This window comes from Nymphalis io, chromosome 4 (assembly GCF_905147045.1).
Source record: "Nymphalis io chromosome 4, ilAglIoxx1.1, whole genome shotgun sequence".
NCBI classification, from domain to species: Eukaryota; Metazoa; Arthropoda; class Insecta; order Lepidoptera; family Nymphalidae; genus Nymphalis; species Nymphalis io.
In genome coordinates, this window is record NC_065891.1 from 6,324,146 (window position 1) to 6,345,803 (window position 21,658).

At 32.1% G+C, this 21,658-nt stretch overlaps 1 protein-coding gene across 3 annotated transcripts; it reads right to left on the bottom strand.

Moving 5' to 3' along the window:
- Window positions 1–2,510: 2,510 nt before the first annotated feature.
- Window positions 2,511–21,377, bottom strand: LOC126768243 (DENN domain-containing protein 5B). Of its 3 annotated transcripts, XM_050486242.1 has the most exons (24): window positions 21,053–21,377; window positions 20,857–20,966; window positions 20,476–20,646; window positions 19,993–20,228; window positions 19,665–19,809; window positions 18,861–19,005; window positions 18,135–18,269; window positions 17,709–17,899; window positions 17,171–17,276; window positions 16,099–16,245; window positions 14,854–15,035; window positions 13,940–14,151; window positions 13,417–13,629; window positions 9,210–9,366; window positions 8,475–8,742; window positions 7,509–7,544; window positions 7,132–7,324; window positions 6,600–6,850; window positions 6,335–6,477; window positions 5,848–5,966; window positions 5,252–5,418; window positions 4,641–4,823; window positions 4,200–4,410; window positions 2,511–4,032 (listed from the first exon to the last, which is right to left on the bottom strand). In XM_050486242.1, the coding sequence occupies exons 1-24, from the start codon at window positions 21,156–21,158 to the stop codon at window positions 3,855–3,857; spliced, it is 4,005 nt and encodes a 1,334-aa protein (XP_050342199.1). In that variant the 5' UTR covers window positions 21,159–21,377; the 3' UTR covers window positions 2,511–3,854. The 3 variants fall into 3 exon arrangements, with proteins under 3 accessions (XP_050342199.1, XP_050342201.1, XP_050342200.1); XM_050486244.1 differs by lacking the exon at window positions 13,417–13,629; XM_050486243.1 differs by lacking the exon at window positions 7,509–7,544.
- Window positions 21,378–21,658: the final 281 nt, after the last annotated feature.

The following is a 21,658-nucleotide window of genomic DNA, read 5'->3' on the forward strand; positions in this document are numbered from 1 at the left end:
AATATCACAACAGACAATGATTAAGCTAAAAACTTTAAGATTCGACTACATCATAAACGATTTCTTTGTAATTCAAGAAGTTCATAAAATATTGATCATTAGGTATCGAATTATGTTAAAGATATAAGAAAATACCTTTACAATGTATAGATACATGGTAACCTGTACTGTTGTCATAATTTTTAACTTAAAATTTCGTCTATTTGCATTTAGGTCATTTAATAGTATTTATATTATATTTAAAACACTACAGGGCAGTATTTTTTGCTATTTCTGTTGTTTATATATAATTCGGTCTCCTTTTCAAGTGCTATGACAAATATTACACCAGTGCGTACTGGGTAAGATTGTTTTATATTTGGTATATTGTGGTAATTACATTGCAGTTTCATAATTCGATATCTATGATGCAAATTTAATATGCATACAGTTTTATCAATTCTAAGAAATTTCAAAATTAAGGCTATCGATTTTGGTTCTTTATGGTAGGCAAACATTACCATATACATACTAAACGTACATATAATAAATTAACACCTACATTATACCTATATATCGTGTAACCATATGCCCATATGCATGCGAAAATAAGGAGGCAATTATGATTTATGATTTTAGTGTATTTTTAAGATGGGTTTGAAGATGTCTTAAAAATGTAACAAACACGATTACATATTGGCTAATCTTTTTTAGCCCAGAAAAAAGCAGGTGATAGAAATTGTTTTTTTTTTTTTTTTTTAATTAACAATTGAAACAAAGAAATGCTGCCAGATTCTAACAGATCTGTAAAACAATAATAAACACGAAACAGACTATTATTAACTGGCCTAGCACATATTTTACACAATACAAATTAAATTATAGCTCTATTAGTATTTTCTTCCTATAGCAGAGTTGATACTAATCGATATGATTTTCACATTTAGCGTGACTATATTAATGGAATATAATTTTATTGTTGTTATAATTTGGCACAAAATGAACGTATTATAACGTAAAAAGACGGCATATTATGCAACGCACATGTTTACAACCGTGCTGGACGGCTTTACAAATAACAATAAAATACGGCTAGTAAGAATACATTTAGGATAGTTAAGGGTTTAACTTTTGTTTTAATTTATGAAATAAAACAGGTTTATAGTTAAACTACACTTGTAACTCAAATGCTTGTTAACAAATTAAATAAAAGTTTTTTTTTTTTTACATATTAAAGGACTTGTTAGAAATATATAATAGTACATTTACCTGTCACACAAAACACTATTAATTATTATTTATTACGTTTACTATGCTAGCAGTGTAATTTAGTTGTACTCACTTGTTGAAATAAAATATATTTCTTCAAATTCAAAAGTCTGGATTTTATTAGTTTTGTTAAAATAGTGTTATTGCAATTAGTTTATTACTTATAAGATTAGTTACCATATTTAAAAATATACCAACATATTGAGCACTTCTATATTTTTATATGGAAATATATTAAAGTGTATTGACATGAAACTTTTTAATATGAAAAAAAAAAATTGAATAGCATGTTTGACTGTTAGCATTATCTTATTTAGTAAATAATTACATATATATCATATTATTCTTATTTATAAACGTTTCATTAACAGTTTTAGCCGAAGTTACTAATTTACTAAAAGAAATCAAGACCAAACCAATATAATAAAATTTCACTTATTCTCATTTGTATATATTTTTTCTTATTCTCATACAAAAAATGTAAGTACCTATTACAATTTTATAAACTGTAATATGTTAATATGCACACCATTATATTAGTTGGTTTTTAGACGGCTGATTTTGAATCACCATTTTGGACAGGTTTTTTTTTTAAATTACAACACTAAATTCGGACTACACTTCATTTGTTTAAATATTATAACATTATAAATATTTTTGATAATCAGGTAAACTTAATTTGTAAGATCTGTGTTCCCGAGTATATTAGGTCACAGTCAGTCAGAGTCTACACACAATAGTCTTAGATTTCTATCAGTAAAAAAGTAACCTTGGCTGTTCTATTCAAGGAAAGTCGACATATTTAATGCTATCTATTAAAGTATACTTATAAATTGAACTAATAATTAATATGTTTTGTATAACTTTGTGCGGGTTACATTATAGTGCTTCGTATAGACGAAGAATAGTATATTATTATTATTGATTCACTCCTTCTTTCAAATAATAAGAGTACAAATAACAACAAGAATTTACTAAATTATATCAAAAATACAAAAAGTTAAAGATAAAAAATGAGATTCAAATATATTTTTTTATAATAGCCTCCTTCTGCTATGAACTTAATTCTTAAATTAATCATTAACAATTATAATCTCAAATAAAGAATTTCAGTTAACTTGGAAGTAAAATCTGAGTTAACACATAGTAATGTTTATATAGTCTTAAAAAAGTATTGCTATTTAAAACACGACCATTTTAAATGCGATTTTGAGATTTTTTTGTTTTAATATAACTTAATTCAGTTATTAATATCAATTTTTTATATTTATTTTTACCTTTTGTTAAATAATCCAGATTAAAAAAGAGAATATATGTATATGTTAAGATAACATTTTTTTAGCATCATAATGTAATTAAAACATTTTTAAATACAAGCTTATTTAATCTGTATACAACTAAGCATAAATAATACCAGTAATATGTAAGTAAGCCATCTGCCAAATCAGTTACCCCTAACTGATCGACATTGATAGTATAAACAACAGTTGAAATTAAAGCTTGTAATATAAAATGAGTTATTTTTTATAGATTATAAATTAATTTTGTAGATGGCTATAAATACGCAGTGACGTTGAAAAATAATTTTCACACTCAAAAAATAAGATTTCAATTTTGCGATAATACTCCATTGTTATATAATTTAAAAAAAAATGTTACGTTTTTATATTTATATTGATATAGAGACATGATAAAATCACAACAAAAACAATATATAAAAATTCATGAATTTTTTTATATATCCTAATTTGGCGGTTTAATGTTATATTTTTTTTTATTTATTGACTTAATAATTGCGCTGTGCATGTAACTAGGATTCTGTAGTTTTGTCCAGCTACTGATAAAATTATATACTTTATATAATATTTAAATATTTAAAGGATGTTGATGTAGTTATGAAGTTTAATGAAATCTCGATTTTCAATATATCAACCATTTTTCTATTTTTATAATGTTTTAACGAATAATGAAATCACTTAGAATTTAGTAATATAGAGTTTTTGCTTTTAACATCATGTTCTGAGATCAGATAATTTCTGTGTCTTTGAAAAATGTTTTTATCACAGAAACCTATTTACACAGATAGGTGATTTTAAACTAGCATGTCTAAATTGCTAATAAATGGCAGTTCATTTTTGTAGTAGCACTACATAAAAATTTCGTTTGAAAACAAGTCTATGAATTCAAATGATAAAAACAAAACAATATTTACTAGATTTAAATATTAAAACTAAACATAAAGAGACGTTTATATCGTCAATCTTTGGATACATTGGCAAGTAAAACAAAAAAATAAGTAAACTTAACAATTATAAAATATAATAAAAAATGTATATAAAAACGACCTAAATAACTAAAATAAATTCATAAGATTAGAGTGATTTAAATCAAATTATTCAAATTAATCCTATGAGTATTTTATTCCGCTTATGTACTATGTATTGTTATAATATATTTTCTCATTTTTAGCATTCCCAAAAATATTGAAATAATGATCTCTTTTCTACTACCGTAACTTTGAAAATATTAATGTTTCCGTTATACTTTGACAAAATCACAAATAGAATCTAATCTGAAATACGAAAATATAATAAATCTGAAAGGAATTAAATGCCTTGAGTGAGAGAATTTTCTAGAACTATATCAAATTCATCCAAAGGTTCGAGTATTTGTCTGAGAAATGTAAGTAGACCACGCTTACGCAAGAAACTTTGCTCTTCGTACATCTCTGCTGTGACGCGCGTCATTGACATTGGCACTAACATCCTATGGAGCCAGTGTTCCCTGTGAAGGAAATATTTTTTTTAATATGGCAACTTTTTAATAGTTAAGAACAAATATCGTGAGATGAGAAATATGACAAAATGTCATGTCTTGTTATGTAATTTGTTATTTTAGTAATTGCAGTGAAGTACAAAATAACTTTGCATAAAAATAACTATGCATTTTACCTTAAACTAAGGCAAATAAACAGTTGGAATTTTCCATCTTTTCCGAGTGAACGTCCCACGGAGTTTATTTCATCCATGAGATGGCAGTAGCATCTCCATATTGCTCTATGTTCCTGGTCTTGTCTGCAATTGTAGGCGACGCCGCAACCCTTGTTGGATTGTACGTTTGATTCGTCACAGAGGCTCATCTTGAATTCGTCTTTTACCCTTGCTGTAACAAAAAGTTTTTAGCGCAATACTTTTTTACAATCATAAAAATTTATTTAAATGAAATATCGTTTATTTTTAAGATGTTACAACACATTTTCGCAAATATAAAATGTCAAAAAGAACAAATAATACAAATTGATAATAAAACATATAATACATAAAAACAAGTTATGGAAAATACAAAGAGAAGATGCAATATAAGAATACTAATGATGCCAACGACTTCCTTACCAAAGTAGTCCCAAATAAAAAGATTTTTGCCAAAAAGCCGAGCAGACTTGAAGCCGCATAAGAAGGCCTGCTCCAAGCATTTAACTAAGCCATTTTCTCCGCATAACAGCACACTTAGTGAATTAGCGTCTTTTTCACGTTTAGATTGATAATGCCATTTAACTATTGCATTCACACAATCACCTGCAAGAAAAATGTTATAACTATATTGTTACATAAGTGTAGTGCACCATTATATTTAGTTTTGTGTTGTTTAAGCGATATGAAAAACTGTGTATCTTTCCGAAACAGTAGGCATTTTTGACAACAATAAGAAGAAGTTGGCATCGCCAGCTTTTGGATCTATCGTATCAATAATGGTGACGAGTATCCGCGCTTCAATTTCAAAATGGCAGTCACTCATTTTAGCAACTTTTCGTGCAAACTCGTCTGGGTAGGTACCACCCACTGCTCACTTAGTTTACCGCCAAACAGCAATACTTATGTCCGTTGTACGTGTATTTACACTACAGATGTTATTATCATATGATCACGAATGATTAATATTTCCATAAACAACGCCGATATCTATGGGCGGTATCTTTATGGTGGAGGTGGAGAGGAGAGCTCACCTATCATGTGCTGTATGGTGGAGGTGGACAGGTGCGTGGTGGGCGACAGCGCGTGCGGCGCGGGCGCGGGCGTGCGCGGCGTGCGCTCCCGCGAGCGCGCCGCCACCACCACGCGCTCCGTCGACCCGTCGTCCACGCCGGTTCCCAGCCAGCGGTTACATGGGAAGCTGAATTAAAAAAAAATTATGAATGCTTCAGAAGTTAATGGCAGGAGAATTTATATCGACGGGGACGTGATTATCCATGCCGTTTGATTCCGGGAGAGAAAAACTGAACCATCCCATCATAAAACGTAGGTGTGCCTGGCAAGAAATCCACCAGAAAGAGTATTGCCAAAGACGGTTATTGTCCGAAGGTTTATGTAGGTGTTTGTTGACCTACATAAATAGCTACATATGTATAATTTACTAAAATCTTATCAGCTAGGATAATGATTTTCAAGAAGTTTTTTGCTAACGCTCCTTTGCTCGAGAACTGCCATTTTCGATATTTCTAATTTGACAAAGTGCTGACTCATTCTCATAGCACACATACAATTTCTAGTTTTAACTCCAACTGACGTGAAAAAGTTGCTTTAGTAAGATTATTTCACTCACGTATAAGTATGACCTGTAACTTCATTCCTCACATATATTTGATCTAGAAGCCATCTTGGAGATAAACCAGAATTATCGTGACCGATGCGGAGAGTTGAGAGTATACCTAAATTTTTGTGCTGCAAATAAAATATGTTTATAATTTAATTACATAACTGTAACAAACATAAGCAACTTCACTATCTATGCGCCATCAGACACGGGATCTAAGATAATATGTCCCTTGAGATTTTTATTACATTGGCTCATTCGCGCTTCAAACCGGTACAACACAGCAGAGTTGCTGTAATTGGTGGTAGAACAAATGGTAACTATGTGGCACCAACTTGGACATACTTACTCTGCTATATATACTACTGAACTTTATGTAAATAGTATGATATAAAATTTCCAACACGATTAACATTTATATTTTAAACGCCATTTTAATTACAACGCAGAATGTTTGAATAAGCTCAAATATTATATAAATAACATATAAACTTACATGAAATACGAACTCATTGGTATTCCTTGGTATAGGGATTTTAGGTGTTGATTCGCCATTTGCACCGGATATAGAGAGCCAGCAATTCGCAGTAGTTTGACTTGCTTTACGCGACGGCACAATTAGCACTCGATATGGCAACTCTGTTGGTTATACGAACACAGTTTAGCACACATTTAACTAAAAAATAACATCATCCAGGCAAATTTCAATTAATATTTTTTTATATTACAAAATATGAAACTTTAAAATGTTGAATACTTACTAGTAGTAGGGTAAGTATTGGTAAAGCAATGATAGTCCACAGCATTAAGCGTCAATAGGTGGTATAAAAATTGTTCCCTTTCTTCTTCGCATCGCAAAAATGCCGTTCTTTTGTACTGAGACCGCAGTAAAGTAGTATCAGATAACAGTTCTCGAAGATGCTTCGATAACAATTTCTTCTCGAGCGATAGTCTCACCCAGGCTCGCGCGTAGCCTATTTCTGTCTTTATGTCTGTCATTGCTTGTACATTCCTAAAATTTAAACTTACGAGTTCATGGTTATGGATTTATGAAATATCTACCTACAATGCAACAACGTACTTTATGCGATTTCTTTTTGCGTACCCACCGCGATTTTATTGGTTTTGTGCGTTGGAACCTTTACTTTAACATACATTTACAATACCTCATGTGGAAAGTAAATACAGCATTGTTTATTTACAGTAAGGGAATCACTAAAAGGGTAATTTAAAGAAACAAAAAACAGTTTTGTTAACGAACTATTAAATATAAGTAAAAATAGGTTTGTAAACCTCATATCAAAGGTGAGATTTTCTGGTAGTGGTCTCAGAGGGTTCGGTATCTGAGAAGACTTTCTCTCCAAAGTGCTGGAGTTACTGAGCCGATCGCGAGAGCTGTCCCTCGAGCCACCGCGAGAGCTGTCCCGCGATCTACTGCCACTTGTGCTCTGCTGAGCTTCTACTTCCGCACCCACAGATGATAAATCTTGAATACGTTAAAATAACAGTGGATTATATAGTGTTTAATTGTTGTTAATAAGCTGATGATAATTTAACTGACATTCAAAATCGCAATTGAAAACTATTTTTTTCGTATTTATAAAAAAACAATCTTTATATTTTCCTCATATAAATATTAATCGATAGTAATTCCATATATATATACTCACAATCCAGTCGTTTCCGTAACACACACCAGGCCAAAGCTGCATGTTTCAATTAACGAAAATATAGTTACGATAATTTATTTTTGTTAAGGCGTTTTATTATATACTAGTGAATTGTATTTTATTTATATGAAATACTGCATGAAATCAAAAAATACTAACTGTACGCTTTTTTTATCATTTATATGAATGTCATTCTGACAGATTCCAGTCACATGCGTGTGCGTATACACAATTACGCTCTCAATATATCGATACGATAATATGTCATATCCAACACAAACGCAAAGAGTTCAGACATACGACTACGCCTTTATATGCTTTCCTATGCAAAGAAGTTCCAGCTTTGCCAGCTCGCGAGTTCCAATGTCCTGACAGAAAGCGCAATTACATTTTATCGGCCCAACCCGGGGTATTAACCCTGGATCTCGCAATTTGCAAGCTTACGAGCTATTCAGCTCTAACCACTGATCAATTAGATTTTTAGATGTATCACTTAAGTTTAATAAATTGAATTAGTGTAAACGCCGATTATTAAGTACATGCGGACAACGATTCTTTTTCCACATTTATTATCACTACGTTTTCTTTACGTTCTTTTGTTATTAATTTTTTAATTAAAAATAAGTACGCAGTCTGATAAACGAGCAACCTGATGGTAAGTGGTAACCACTGTCCATAGAAATATTAAGCATTGACTACAACAATCCTGGGAAATAAGATGATCACTTGTGCCTAATGACACTGGCACTCAACCGTCAAACCGGAAAATACTAAACATTGTTTCGCGGTAGAATATATGACGAGTGGTACATGTGGATACATTAAAGATCGCTGAGTTTTTAACATTTTATGGGTCAGATAGTCTTTAAAGTAAGTAGCGTGTAAAAGGTAGGTTATACTATTTCATATAAAACTATGTTTTTTTTATATTGAAGTAAAGTAAAAGAAACGAATCCTTAGACATACCGGGTGTAAGATAGTTCGGGTCAATAGGTTTAGTAGAGTTGCTGCATTGTTCCAACTCTTGGTAGTTGGTCAGATGCATCCACAGTGCCGATTTTCCCATCTTATGTTGTAGCCCATGCGACCACAATCTCTCAAGGAGATCACATAAGGACGCTATCATAGTACTTTCTTCTACTCCTGTTATAGAAACTTCGCTTCCCAAACCCAAGTCGGTTTCTTCAGTGCCCATCTTTTCGAGAAGCATCCTTTTAGTTTTACTTTTGCATTCCTGAAAAATATGTCCTATCTACTAAAAGATTCTCTCAGCTTGTGGTTTATATTTAAGTATAAAATCAGAAATCTGAAAGAGTTATCGCTTTATATTGCGCCATTAATAATTCTCTAGATTTTCAATTGGATGTAATTTACCTTAAACTATAAATCCGTAAACCACAGGTACTTATATGTATGTAAATTATAATGTAAGATTCTGGAAAATTCGTACCGATATTGACACGTAATTTATATATAGTTGTTGCCTTTATGTTACTAGAAAACATGCTTGCATTCACTTAGAATGTTGTACATATCATTTTTTTAATCACATGATATATGAAGACATGTTATTATAATTTATAAGAAAAAATATCTCAAAATTTTAGAACGATGTAATATTTTTGTTGATAAATCTTTCATAAAAACATACAGTTTTTTGAAGCTTATAGCTTTTTTATTTAGTCTTATGTATTTTTGTACCTTTAGTAGTTTCTCGACGAAAGTTCTATTATTTTGGGCAATCGCAGCTGGAGTGACCTCAGTCGATAATCGTCTACCAATATCCCCGAGCAATAATTCCGGTGGACAGTCTTTCGCCTGCCATTTCGCATTCTTAATACGCTTCAAACTATTAGTTCTGTAACATAAAAGTATTTATCAGGTAATTTATAATAAAATTACTTCGTAATTATAAATTCCTATTATATATTTACATAAGCTAATAAAGCTTGAAGCAATCTACTTTTACTTTACACAACTAATAAACAAATATTATTTGTCAGTTTGTGGCAGTTTAAATGAGTTCCTGAATAAATGCAATATTTGTTTTCTTTTTTTTTTACATAATTAATGTTTGTAGTATTTTTATGGCATTTATTTCAAGCCGAAGGAAAATTTTAAAAAGAGAGTTTTTGGAAAACTTGAATTATTTAAAATGCAAAAATGTGGATTTTAATAACTTTATTTTTATATATTAATGATTTTCTACATAAACATTTATAAATCTATTTGAGTTTACATTGTTAACAGCTGCCTTTTGTGTGAGGTTTTCAAATATGAGAATATATTATTATATATTAAAGATAGTTTTAACGGACAGGAAACAAACACAAAAAAAAAAAAAATTAAAATTACAATAAAAAATGCACAGATAAATAAGCAGCAATTGCTTTCATATAATAAACATGCGATGTTAACAAAGCATGCCCACTCAAATAAAAAACATAAAATCAATATATTTAAACATCTAAATTAATACAATAATTCGTTTTATTACACCTGTATTTTATTATATTTGCATAATATGAGCTACCATTACAGAATGAGCAAAACATTCACAAGTACGATAATATAACATGCAAATTAAATCGCACAGAACATTTACAAAAATATACATTTATATAAAACCTCAAACTAAAACAACCATGCATTATATATCACAACACTTGGAAGCAACATTATAATATATTATCTGTAGAAGACCAACTAATTATTTTTTTAGTCATAAGATACTAAAATTATTTTAATATTCTACATAATTGAAGATTAAAAATACATTTTAGATCATTTGTTTATACCATTATATGGCTTTATTACAATGTAATCATTAGTTGTAATAATATTCTTGCTATAGATATCTTTAAAATGAGTTTCATAAATTACTATTATATACTTATTAAAATACTAACACCCTCTTCCATCTAGTATCAGTTGCAAAATATATGAGAACTAAAGTAAGCTTGAGAAGTTGGTAATCAATGAATTTCATAATAAAATAATAGCCTCCTTTATAGGATATTGTTGAATTCAATGTTAATTTGTCAGATAAAAGTTAATAATTAATATATTTTATTAATATTGTAAGTTATAACTAAGCATACGCGTAATAGATGGCGCTAGTATACTCTTGAATCGCGGTATAGTTTCGCTCAAGTCAAAATTATAATAAGTCATACTATTTTTTTTGTTTTGCGCTTCCCACCAGTAGATGGCATTGTACCCAATCCTAGATCACGCAACAGTTTTCTTTATTTATTTGTACAAGACATTTCTTTGCTTTAATTAAATATTGAGTTTAACAACAGTGTGCAGTTTGATTTAATAGTACAAGCAAGGAAAATATAGGAATATAAAAAAAGGAAAATAAAAAAAAATATATTATATAGGATTTTTTTAAATAATAATGTGTTGTAATCGTATGTAAACTAATCGTACCAAATATTCAACGAAATTGTCAAAAACTTTTACGCAAGTTGCGTAACTGAAGGGCAAACGGACAAAAACATTCGTTATTGAAATATTTGAATTGATCCATCTATAAAAGCATGCAACATTTTCGCTTCAAGCTAAGAGGGTGCTGGTATTGTCAACAATCCTATACATATAATAAATAACTGTTTCAACATTCATAAAATTGAAATACAATAACAGATGTTAAACAATTTAGATCGGCAGACTTTAACTTAACTAAAATAATTAATCTTAACAATAAAATAAAATGCTCTGAGCATACTTACTATTTCTAAAAAAATAAAGTCGAATTATGAGATTCATAATATGCGTGATATTATTTAACTACCACGTAGTAATACCATTTTAGAGATATTTATCATTTAAGTTTAAATATAATATATTTATTATGTAATTATTTATGCTTAAAACGAGTATTGAACAAAATTGTACTAGAAGGCAAGGAAGACATGTACTTTTTTTTAACTTTTAATGAGAATTTATCAAATAAAAAAGACAGATAATATATTTATTTTTTGCCTTTTATACATAAGAATACAACGATATTTTAAAATTAATAGAAAAACTGTAAAAGCAATTCGCCTATTCTAGTCGTAAATTCAGAAAAGTCAAATAAATGTATATAATAAAAAAAAAAAAAAGAGATAATATAATACATATACTATCACAAAACATATTTGCTATGAACAAAACACAATCGCATGCTTCCCTCGATAACCATGCATTTGTTTAAACTACACTTTCTCTAGACGTACTTAATGTGTGTATTGCATATTTCAAGCACAAGAGGAATAAAGACAAATATGTAACTTTGAGATTGTATTGAAGCGATATCATTGGTCGAGATGTTGAATGATCATTCATTATTCGGTTATCGTAGCTTTGGACGTGAAAGTAAAGTGGATATAAGTAGTTAAATTGAATTTTGTTGTATTATACTATAAAAATATATTATTCAAAATCAATAAAACTATATATTATTCAGTAACAGCCTGTTAATGTCCCACTGCTGGGCTAAGGCCTCCTCTCCCTTTTGAGGAGAAGGTTTGGAGCTTATTCCACCACGCTGCTCCAATGCGGGTTGGTAGAATACACATGTGGCAGAATTTCAATGAAATTAGACACATGCAGGTTTCCTCACGATGTTTTCCTTCACCGTTAAGCACGAGATGAATTATAAACACAAATTAAGCACATGAAAATTCAGTGGTGCTTGCCCGGGTTTGAACCCGCGATCATCGGTTAAGATTCACGCGTTCTTACCACTAGGCCATCTCGGCTTATTATATATTATTCGTTTCAATAAAACGGAGTTAACCGTTATTTTATATATTTTATTGTATTTATCAATGTGTCCCGTTTTGTTAAATCAAAATTATATGAAAGAAGGCGTGTTATAGTTATAAAATTAACTGCCGCTTTCTGGTCGACGTATTGAGCATTACTTCTAATTAAGTATATAAAATAGGAATGAGACTGATTTATTTCACCAACACTATTTTTATATATAATATAAAATCAGCAACGAATGAAAGACAAAAAAGAAGCTTCAAGCTCTTAAATGTTACGACGTTGAGGTTTTCAGTTACCAGAAATAAATTTCAAGAATCATGAAATTATAAAAATTGATGTTTTTAAAAATTAATCCTAGTTACATTTTGTTTTTAAGGTATAAGATAACAGACATAGTTACCGTTGAACTAATTTACTTATATTTTTATATTTTTTTGATCTAAGTCATTGGTTTAGAACACTGTAGTTAACATTTAACATTATAAATATTAACGTGAGCACTACCGCGCTGCTTCGCTTCGAGATGGCAATATCTGTTACGATTGAGAAATATTTTATTATGTGTTTTAATAAAGTGAGGTTGTTTTTTTTTTGTAACAGAAAAAAACGAATATTAAAAATATAAGCGATTTTAAATAAGATAATCACTATGGACTTATTCTATTTAAATTAGTAAAAATGTAAATAATATGTTTGTGTTTTACATGCATTAAATAGTGCTACCTTGCTATTCACGATGTATATTGTAAATTAAAATACTGTTGTAAATATTGTGCTAAGCCGAACGTTCGAAACGTCTACGATAATATCACTCTAGTCGTAAATAAAATAAATTATGTTCGTCTACGTCTATTGCGACTCAAAGACGAGCTCCTTGACAGCGTCCTCGCGATCGACCTCGATGGGTCTCCGCAGATAAAATTAGGCACACAAAAACAAAAGCAGCTTAACATAATCAGCACCGTCACAGAACGAAATAATACCGGACGAACGTGTTCATCTCTAACGGAGTCCTCGCCACGCGGAGTATATGAATATTCAATTCAATACATACTTTAAATACTTTCGAATAAAGCTTAGCGAATATATATATTTCGGTCGACAGCGACGCCCCGCTCGAGGCTAGGGGCGCCGAACAGTGCACCTGCGGTCGGCGGGCGGCGGCGGCTGCAGCGCGGCGGCGTCGAGGCGCGCGGGGAAGGCGCGGTAGTAGGCGGCGCGGTGCGGCAGGCGCTCGCCCGGCGCGCCCACCTCGGCGTCGCACGCGCGCGCGCCGCCCGCCGCGCCGCCCGCCGCGCCGCCGCCCGCCCACACGCTGTACCCGCGCGTCGCCAGCCCGCCCTCGCCCAGCCGCCGTCTGCAACACGCGCGCTCTGACCGACTGCCGCGAGCCCCTCGCCAGTGAGGCATGGCGGATTAGCACACTTGTAACTGAATCTAAGTCCTCTCTAGTGGTTTAAATCGTTCCCCGCTCGCATAAAACTTATTCGAATGTTACTCACGAAATCGAATCGATCGGTAATCTAAAATCGTCGATCGTGCCACCGAGCGTTCTTCCCTTTTAATGTTAACGGGCAAAACCCAGGGTTAGTTAAATTAAAACTTCGACAACCTTGTTAAAACTCAAAAATGCAGTCGTACTACATGCAAAATGTCGAGGGACTCACCTCACGGCGCGAATCCTATGTTCGAAGACCTGCAGATTAGCGTCGTACTCGCCCCAGTTCGCCATGATTTTGTTATCAATGAGTGTTGCAAACATTTGCGTTTCGAGAAAACGCGATAGAAACGGCCTGTGCCGCTGCGGTTGGTCGGAGAGGAAGGACGCTTTGTCGAAGTTAACCATTGACTCCCGAGAGGACAGCCACGAATCACGATCCTGTCGTAACAGAAAAATATAACACGTCACGAAATTTACTAATAATATACTATGTGGTACATCTTCCATATTCTGTTAGATACGACAACGATTATGTGTTCTGTTATGTTTCCTGAGTATTTTCCGAACACGGTTGCCTAACATATATCATCTTCTAGCAAACAATTTAGTCTAAAAGATACCGTAAATCAAGATATTCTAATATATAGTAGAGTATGTATCACTTGATAGCATTTCTAGCGGTACAAACAGGCGACAGTTGACATCAGACGTCAGATGTAGAATAATTTCAAAAGGTCCGAAGTAAATAGGACAAAGTTACATTTTATTTAATTTTGACGCTTTCAAATTACTTTTACTGTATATTAGTAAGTATATTACAAACACTTTTGCATCATTTATTAGTATATAATAGTAATGTATATATATATATATATATATATATATATATATATATGTATATATATATATATTATTTTTTGCTATGCATATTGTATTTAGGTATTAGTTTTTAGATATTTCACGTAAGTTAATGGATACACTACACCATCTACTTACGTTCTATGTTTAATTAATCTCTTCGATCGATTTCTCTGTAAAAGATTGCCAATTATACATAAAAACGCACCTATTGTAAACGCATTCTGTAAGTTCCGTATTTATACAATATTTATAATTAAAATAGTAAAAAATAAAACTTACCTGATCTGGCATTATGACAAAATTTTCATACATCAGGAATATGTGAACAAATCTATTTAGAAATGTTTCTCTGATGGCTACATTGAACCGAATATCTTCATTATACTGCTCCTCGTCGTTTAGTATTTTTTTCTTTGTTGTCGGCATAACTGTATCAGCGTCAACATCATCTATATTTACTCCTGTAAATAAATTTTACATATTGCATTAATAAATCGGACTATTTAATCTGAACACTGTCAACAATTTAAATTTAATTGTGAACATTCATCTCGCATACAGTGATATTTTTTGTAAATAAATCATAGCTTTTTTAAATGTTATTAGGGGGTAAACTAACAGACGGTCCGCCTGATGGTACAGTAACCGTCGCCCATAGACGCCTGCACCATATGGGGAGTTGCTGATGCCTTGACGGATTCGAAGGAACCTGTGTTCTCAATGACTGACGATGATAACTGTATGGGTGCGGAATGAATGATCGTGTTACATATATAGCATCCATGAAATGCATCTCCATGGTGTGAATGAAATTCACGAAGGCGAAGGGTGTGATAGCAGAAATGTGTCGGTGGCACCATATTAAATAACTCCTTGTAAAATTAAATTAGCACCATTCAGGTTTTCTCTATAATTATATTATAGGTGTAAAAATCGGAAAGACGAGGTGAGGTAATGCTATGATGGATGCACGATGTATGATAAATGAGTAAGTTAAAGGAAGTTTAAAAGTGGCTCCTAATCACAGAAAAGCTAAAAGTTATTAACATATTATATAAATATCGGTAGAATAATGTCTTATCAAGCGAAAATAATTTATGTTTGAATATGATTTGAGTTAAAGATCAATGAAATGAATTGATGAATTAACTAGTATATATACTCAGTGTATATGCGTTTTAATTGCCTTGTGGCTAGATATAAGGCCGCAGATCCCGAGGTTCTGGGTTCAAATCTCAAATCGGTCTAACAAAAAGATATTGAGTTATTCTATCGAAGATTCTCAGTAGCAGCCCGAAGTTAGGAAGTGTGTACACTTCCGTGCCTCGGAAAACACGTAAAGCCGTTAGTCCTGCGCCTGAACTCTTTCCGGTGTCAGGTTGTCGCTAACTCTTAATCTGATGGGAGATTAAGAGTTAGGAAATAGAGAGTGCACCTGTGTTTGCGCACACACTTGGGCACTATAATTTGGCTGAAACAGGTCAGGAGGAAATGATCACGTGAAGCGCCGACAGCACTGCGTACCGGTGCGCTTGACGATGTCGACGATGCGCTGCAGCGCGTCGAGGCGGCGCGGCGCGCGGCGCGGGGACGCGGGCGGCGACGCGTTGAGCGGCCGGCTCTCGTCCCACTCCAGCACGTCGTGAAACGAGTGCTTGCGCCGCAGTCCGCCTGCAACGAGCCGCACTGTTATGTTATAGGAAGCGGACTAGTAGATGGGCCTGATGTTAAGTGATCACAACCGCCCGTGGACATTGGCGATGTAAGACATATTAACCATTGCTTACATGCACCGCTGCGCCGCTAACCTTGGGAACAAAGATATAATATCTTTGTTCCCAAGGTTAGCGGCGCTAACTGTTGAGTAGATTTAATATTAATATTAATAGAAGACATCCTCGCAACCCATGTCCGTTCTTAAAAATTGACCGCACTCGAACGTAACTTGGACGGAATGCTCCAATATCGCGAATATCGCGAGAATATAATTATTGTGTAAAAAAACACAGTAACACTGGACATTTGTTGTGACGGGCTTTCATCGTTCATGAAAAAATGTGAAGTTTCTTTTGGTATAAGCTGTTAATTTGTTTAAAAATTTAATTAGTTAGTTTTTTGTTCTTTATTTAAATATTTTTATTTTCTGTTTTTATTCTATTTTTGATTTGTATATTTTGCAATTTTGTTTGTGAATGGTGTGTTCTCCTGGAATTGGTTGTGCATAGTTAGTTTTAAGTTAATGTAAAAAGTAATTTGAATGTGTCTTATGTACAACTGTTGGAGATCCAAATAAATAAATAAATAATTATGTCCCTTGTGGCTGTAGTTCCACTAGCTCACTCGTACTTCGAGCCGGAACGAAACAATACTAAGCATTGCTGTTAGCGGTAGAACATCTGATCAGTGGGTGGTACCTACCTATGCGTGCGTGCACAAAGTCCTTTTACTAACAAGTACATGCATACATGTATCTCTTTATACAAGGATTTATACCTTTAGAAATTTATCGTAAAAATATCTATATCCAGTCTTATTTTTGTAGTTTCGTTTAAACAAAAAAAAAAACTCTTAAAATTTAAAAAATAAAGTAACAAACCTGAAGGTAATGTACAGCTACTGCTCATTCCATCATTCATATGCTTGTATGATGTCCCATTCAATGGTACTCCTAGTTTTGTAGGTTCGGTTTCAGGTCTATTTATCTGGAAAAGAATAAACTGTATGTTAATTTTTTTTTACTTACTAAGCATAATTGCAAATCAAATGTGACTGTCGAATAAAAAAATATATATTTTTTTTTATAGAATAGGAAGGCGGACGAGCATATTGTCCACCTGATGGTAAGTGGTCACCAACGCCCATAGACATTGGCATTGTAAGAAATGTTAACCATCACTTACATCACCAATGCGTCATCAACCTTGGAAACTAACTGTCCCTTGTGCATGTAATTACACTGGCTCACTCACCCTTCAAACCGGAACACAACAATACCAAGTACTGCTGTTTTGCGGCTTGCACAAAGCCCTACCACCAGTAGAAATATTGTCATCATAAGTTGTTTGCATAATTATTTCTATAAATAAATTTAAGATAATTTTGTTCTATTGTAAATATTCTTAATGATTTTCTACCTGATGTTTATCAAGGACATGATTTAGTTCTTCAATGAAAGGTGTCCTGTGAGGAAATATTGGGAGCTCTTCAGGTAATTGTATGTCAGGCTTGTCAATGTCAACTAGACAAAGTGCTGCCTCAGATCCAATTGCAATATTTCTTGGACCATTACTTCCAATGGTGATAGCCGAGCTGTCTGCGTGGAGACCTGTATAGAAATAAGGTGAAAGACTATAAGTGAGTTCTCATAAACTTGACATGAAAATTAGAAATAGTACTACAAACAGTCAGTAGGTGGACACAACCTTATTTAGTATAATATTAAAATATTTTTAAGTTAGATTTTGTTTTGTCATTTTCATTGTAAGTTAAAATCGTTTTCTTAACTCCATACTATATATACAATAAAATATTTTATCAATAAATGATATTCTTTTACATACCCATAACGAAAGGGACGGGCGCATCCAGGAAATGATGAAGGGGAGATGGCAATATCGGCACGTAGACATGCGCCCACGAGAACGGAACTAACAGAGACACTATGCACTCTGCAACTAGCATGAGTTTGTTGAAATCTACGAGCAGAAATAAGAAATTCACACATTACCTGGCCAATATATAATATTGAAATTAAAATAATAAACCCGGTAAACAATGGGTTTAGGAATTAGGGTCATTTTTGTAGTTTGATAAAATCAGCCATTTTGGACTTTGATTATATAATGACCATAATATAATTTATTTGTCAATGAAAAATTTTGAACCATTTGGCATCAAGCTTTAAAAACAGCTATTTACCGTAGAAGTAGTTAGTGTAGATGTGGTTGTGCTTATATTTCAATATGTTTATATATACCAGAGTCCTCGAGTGACAGCAACAATCGTGGTTTTAAGACTATTTAACATGTTGTATCTTAAGTGAATTAACACAATGTTTTGACAAAAATAAATTTTTCTTGTGTCTAAAAAAATTATTTCTTTAAAGTAAAAATTATTTGTGTAACATCAAGCCAACATTATAAAAATGTATGCCTTTCTCCTATTTAATTTCTTCTATACATACATAGTACTTATAAATTAATATATAATTACCAAATGAGTATCAACAATATATATAACTATGTATTAAAAAAGTATCGATAGAATCAAGAACACTGATTACTCACCACTAGATCTTAACAGAACTTGATGTTCTAATAGCACACATGTAAATAACTGGACAACACATTCAACACCCAAAGTAGAAAACATCACACGTAGAGGATAATCTAACAGGGGTAACTCCTCAGGTGGGTTTGGCATCCTTATCACCTGAAAATATATAACAGTTTATAAAAAGCAGTCTGTGATTTTGCTCTGGCAACTTATATTTAGAGCCAACATGGCCCAGTGGTAAGAACGCGTGAATCTTAACCGATGATGGTGGGTTCAAACCCGGGCAAGCACCACTGAATTTTCATGTGCTTAATTTGTGATTATAATTCATCTCGTGCTTTATGGTGAAGGGAAACATAGTGAGGAAACCTGCATGTGTCTAATTTCACTGAAATTCTGCTCAAAAAGAGGAGAAGGTTTAGCCCAGCAGTGGACATTCACAGGCTGTTACGGTACGGTAATGGCACAAGAGATTTCATCACATCAAAAATTATAATGACCATTATGAGAAGATATATACACTATGTCATATTGAAATGTATTTGCCATAAATGTTAATTGATTTTTTAAGTATTTTATTAAATTCATTGATGAATTGTGACATTTAAATTTATCTTTTATAATTTTATTAATCTTAAGTATGGCAATAAACTGATAAACAAATACTATCAAAATATTAGATAAAGATAATGTATTTTGTAAAACACAATAGTTCTTAATTGTAATCAATTAAAAAATTTTATAGTTATTTTGAATAAAAAATATAAGTATACAATAGCCATGCATAGTCATAGCTTTTAATAAATTTTACTTACAACTGGGATCGGATCAAGATGTGGTTCAGAAGGAGGAACATAAAGACGTAAAGCTTGACCCGGTGATGGCACTGGAACTTCATACAGCAGGTTGTAGACATAGGATTCAGGACTGAGGCCTGGACCTGGCTGTCTAGGTAGTGACCTATAAATATTAATGTATGAAATTTAGACATTATATGTTATATTTTGTACTACACTTTTATAAAAAAAATTCTGGATATATATTTTATACCATTCAGATAATTCTTCTTATATAAAATATATAAAGATTATATAAATGTGAAATGAAATGAATATTTTTTAATATAATATTATAAAACCTTACCTAAATAAATTCTCTAAGAATAATTGTGCAACCCTAACATAAGGGTATTGACATATAAGTGCTATACTTTTGGCTACATAGAGTTTATCTTTGGTTATGTCATAATATGTAAGTGCTGCTCCGGAGTGTGGGGCCAACTTAAAGGATCTTGGTAATGATCTTGAACTCTCTTTACCAGATCCCTTCCTATGCCCTGGAGGAGTTTGCCCACTAGATAGTTCAGTGATGTACATTGCCTGTAAAGATTTAGTTTCCATATAAAATGTGTTGATATAATTATGTTAATTATTAATACATATATAGTAGAACTATCAAATGTTATTAAGGTACTACCTTTGAATATTCCCAATTACTACCCTACAAACCTATCCACCTATGTATGAATGGTGAATCTCATAACCTTAATACTAAGATTATTCACAAATTAATTTTCGTTAATTTATCTATAATATTTACAGTCTATAGTGACAAGGTAATATTTACCTGTAATGTATGCATTGCACTACATATGTTCCTGTTTCTAACTTCTTCATAAAAAATAAGACTGAATCCATAATATCTTGATGCATTTTCCCTAGTCACAACAAAACTATGAAACTTTGGTTCTAAAGAATGTTTTTGGGTCCTAAATTGAAGGCTAGCAGGTAAACAAAGCTGTAAAAATTATATTATTTTTTATTTCCTGTAGTTCTTCCACAAAAACTGAGGGATGACTCCCATATTGAAAGAAGTTTTAAATATGAGTAATATGTAAGGGTATGTAAGTAATTAGATGTGCAGGAGGGAGTAACTTAAGAAATGTCAGGAAAAGAGATAATTGAATTCATCTTTAAATTATATTATTTTTATATTGTTAAAACTTACCATACAAACTGCATGTTCATCAAATGTGTTATTATGAACATTATCTGGATAGTGGGCTAAAACCTTTCCTTTGTATGAGCGATCGAGAGGAGATATGTGTAAATTGTCACCTAAAATTATGTTTCGATATATGATTAAATAAATAAACAATAAAAATTAAAACAATAACTAACATCAAAATATAATATTTATTTACCACATAACCTGTCTGTTTCTAGTCCTGAATCAAAATCAAGCCCACATATGACAAAATAATCTGCAAATCGACATCCCACAGACAAATCCGCGACAGACATATTCATATCGACCCGTTATTTATTTATTATTTGAGACACTTTCTCTTCCAGATACAATTTCTCACACTTCGCCACACCATTGTTTACCCTTAGTACAGTAAAATTTTAGTATCGTGACATAGGTCTTATGACTTTTAATCAATCGATATTTGCTTTAAGCAAATAAAGAAAAATTGTTAAATAAACATAATATATTATGAAAATCCACACAAATTCACTGTGGCACTTAAATAAAATTGTACATTTGACAGTCACTAAAAATAGTGATGTAAATCGATATCGAAACGATGAATGTAGACTATGACATAAGGGTAGACATTCACTTTATTTTAACAAACGATTTTGATGATTCGGTTCTGTTTTAACGAAAATAATAATTGTCTTGTCTTCCTGTTGTGTACTTCTAGTTATCTGATTTTATAAGTTTGGTGTAAACCTTTCCAAAAAATATTTTTGTTATTATTATAAAAGATTATCTGTCCCAGTATAGTAAAAATAAAAAATGT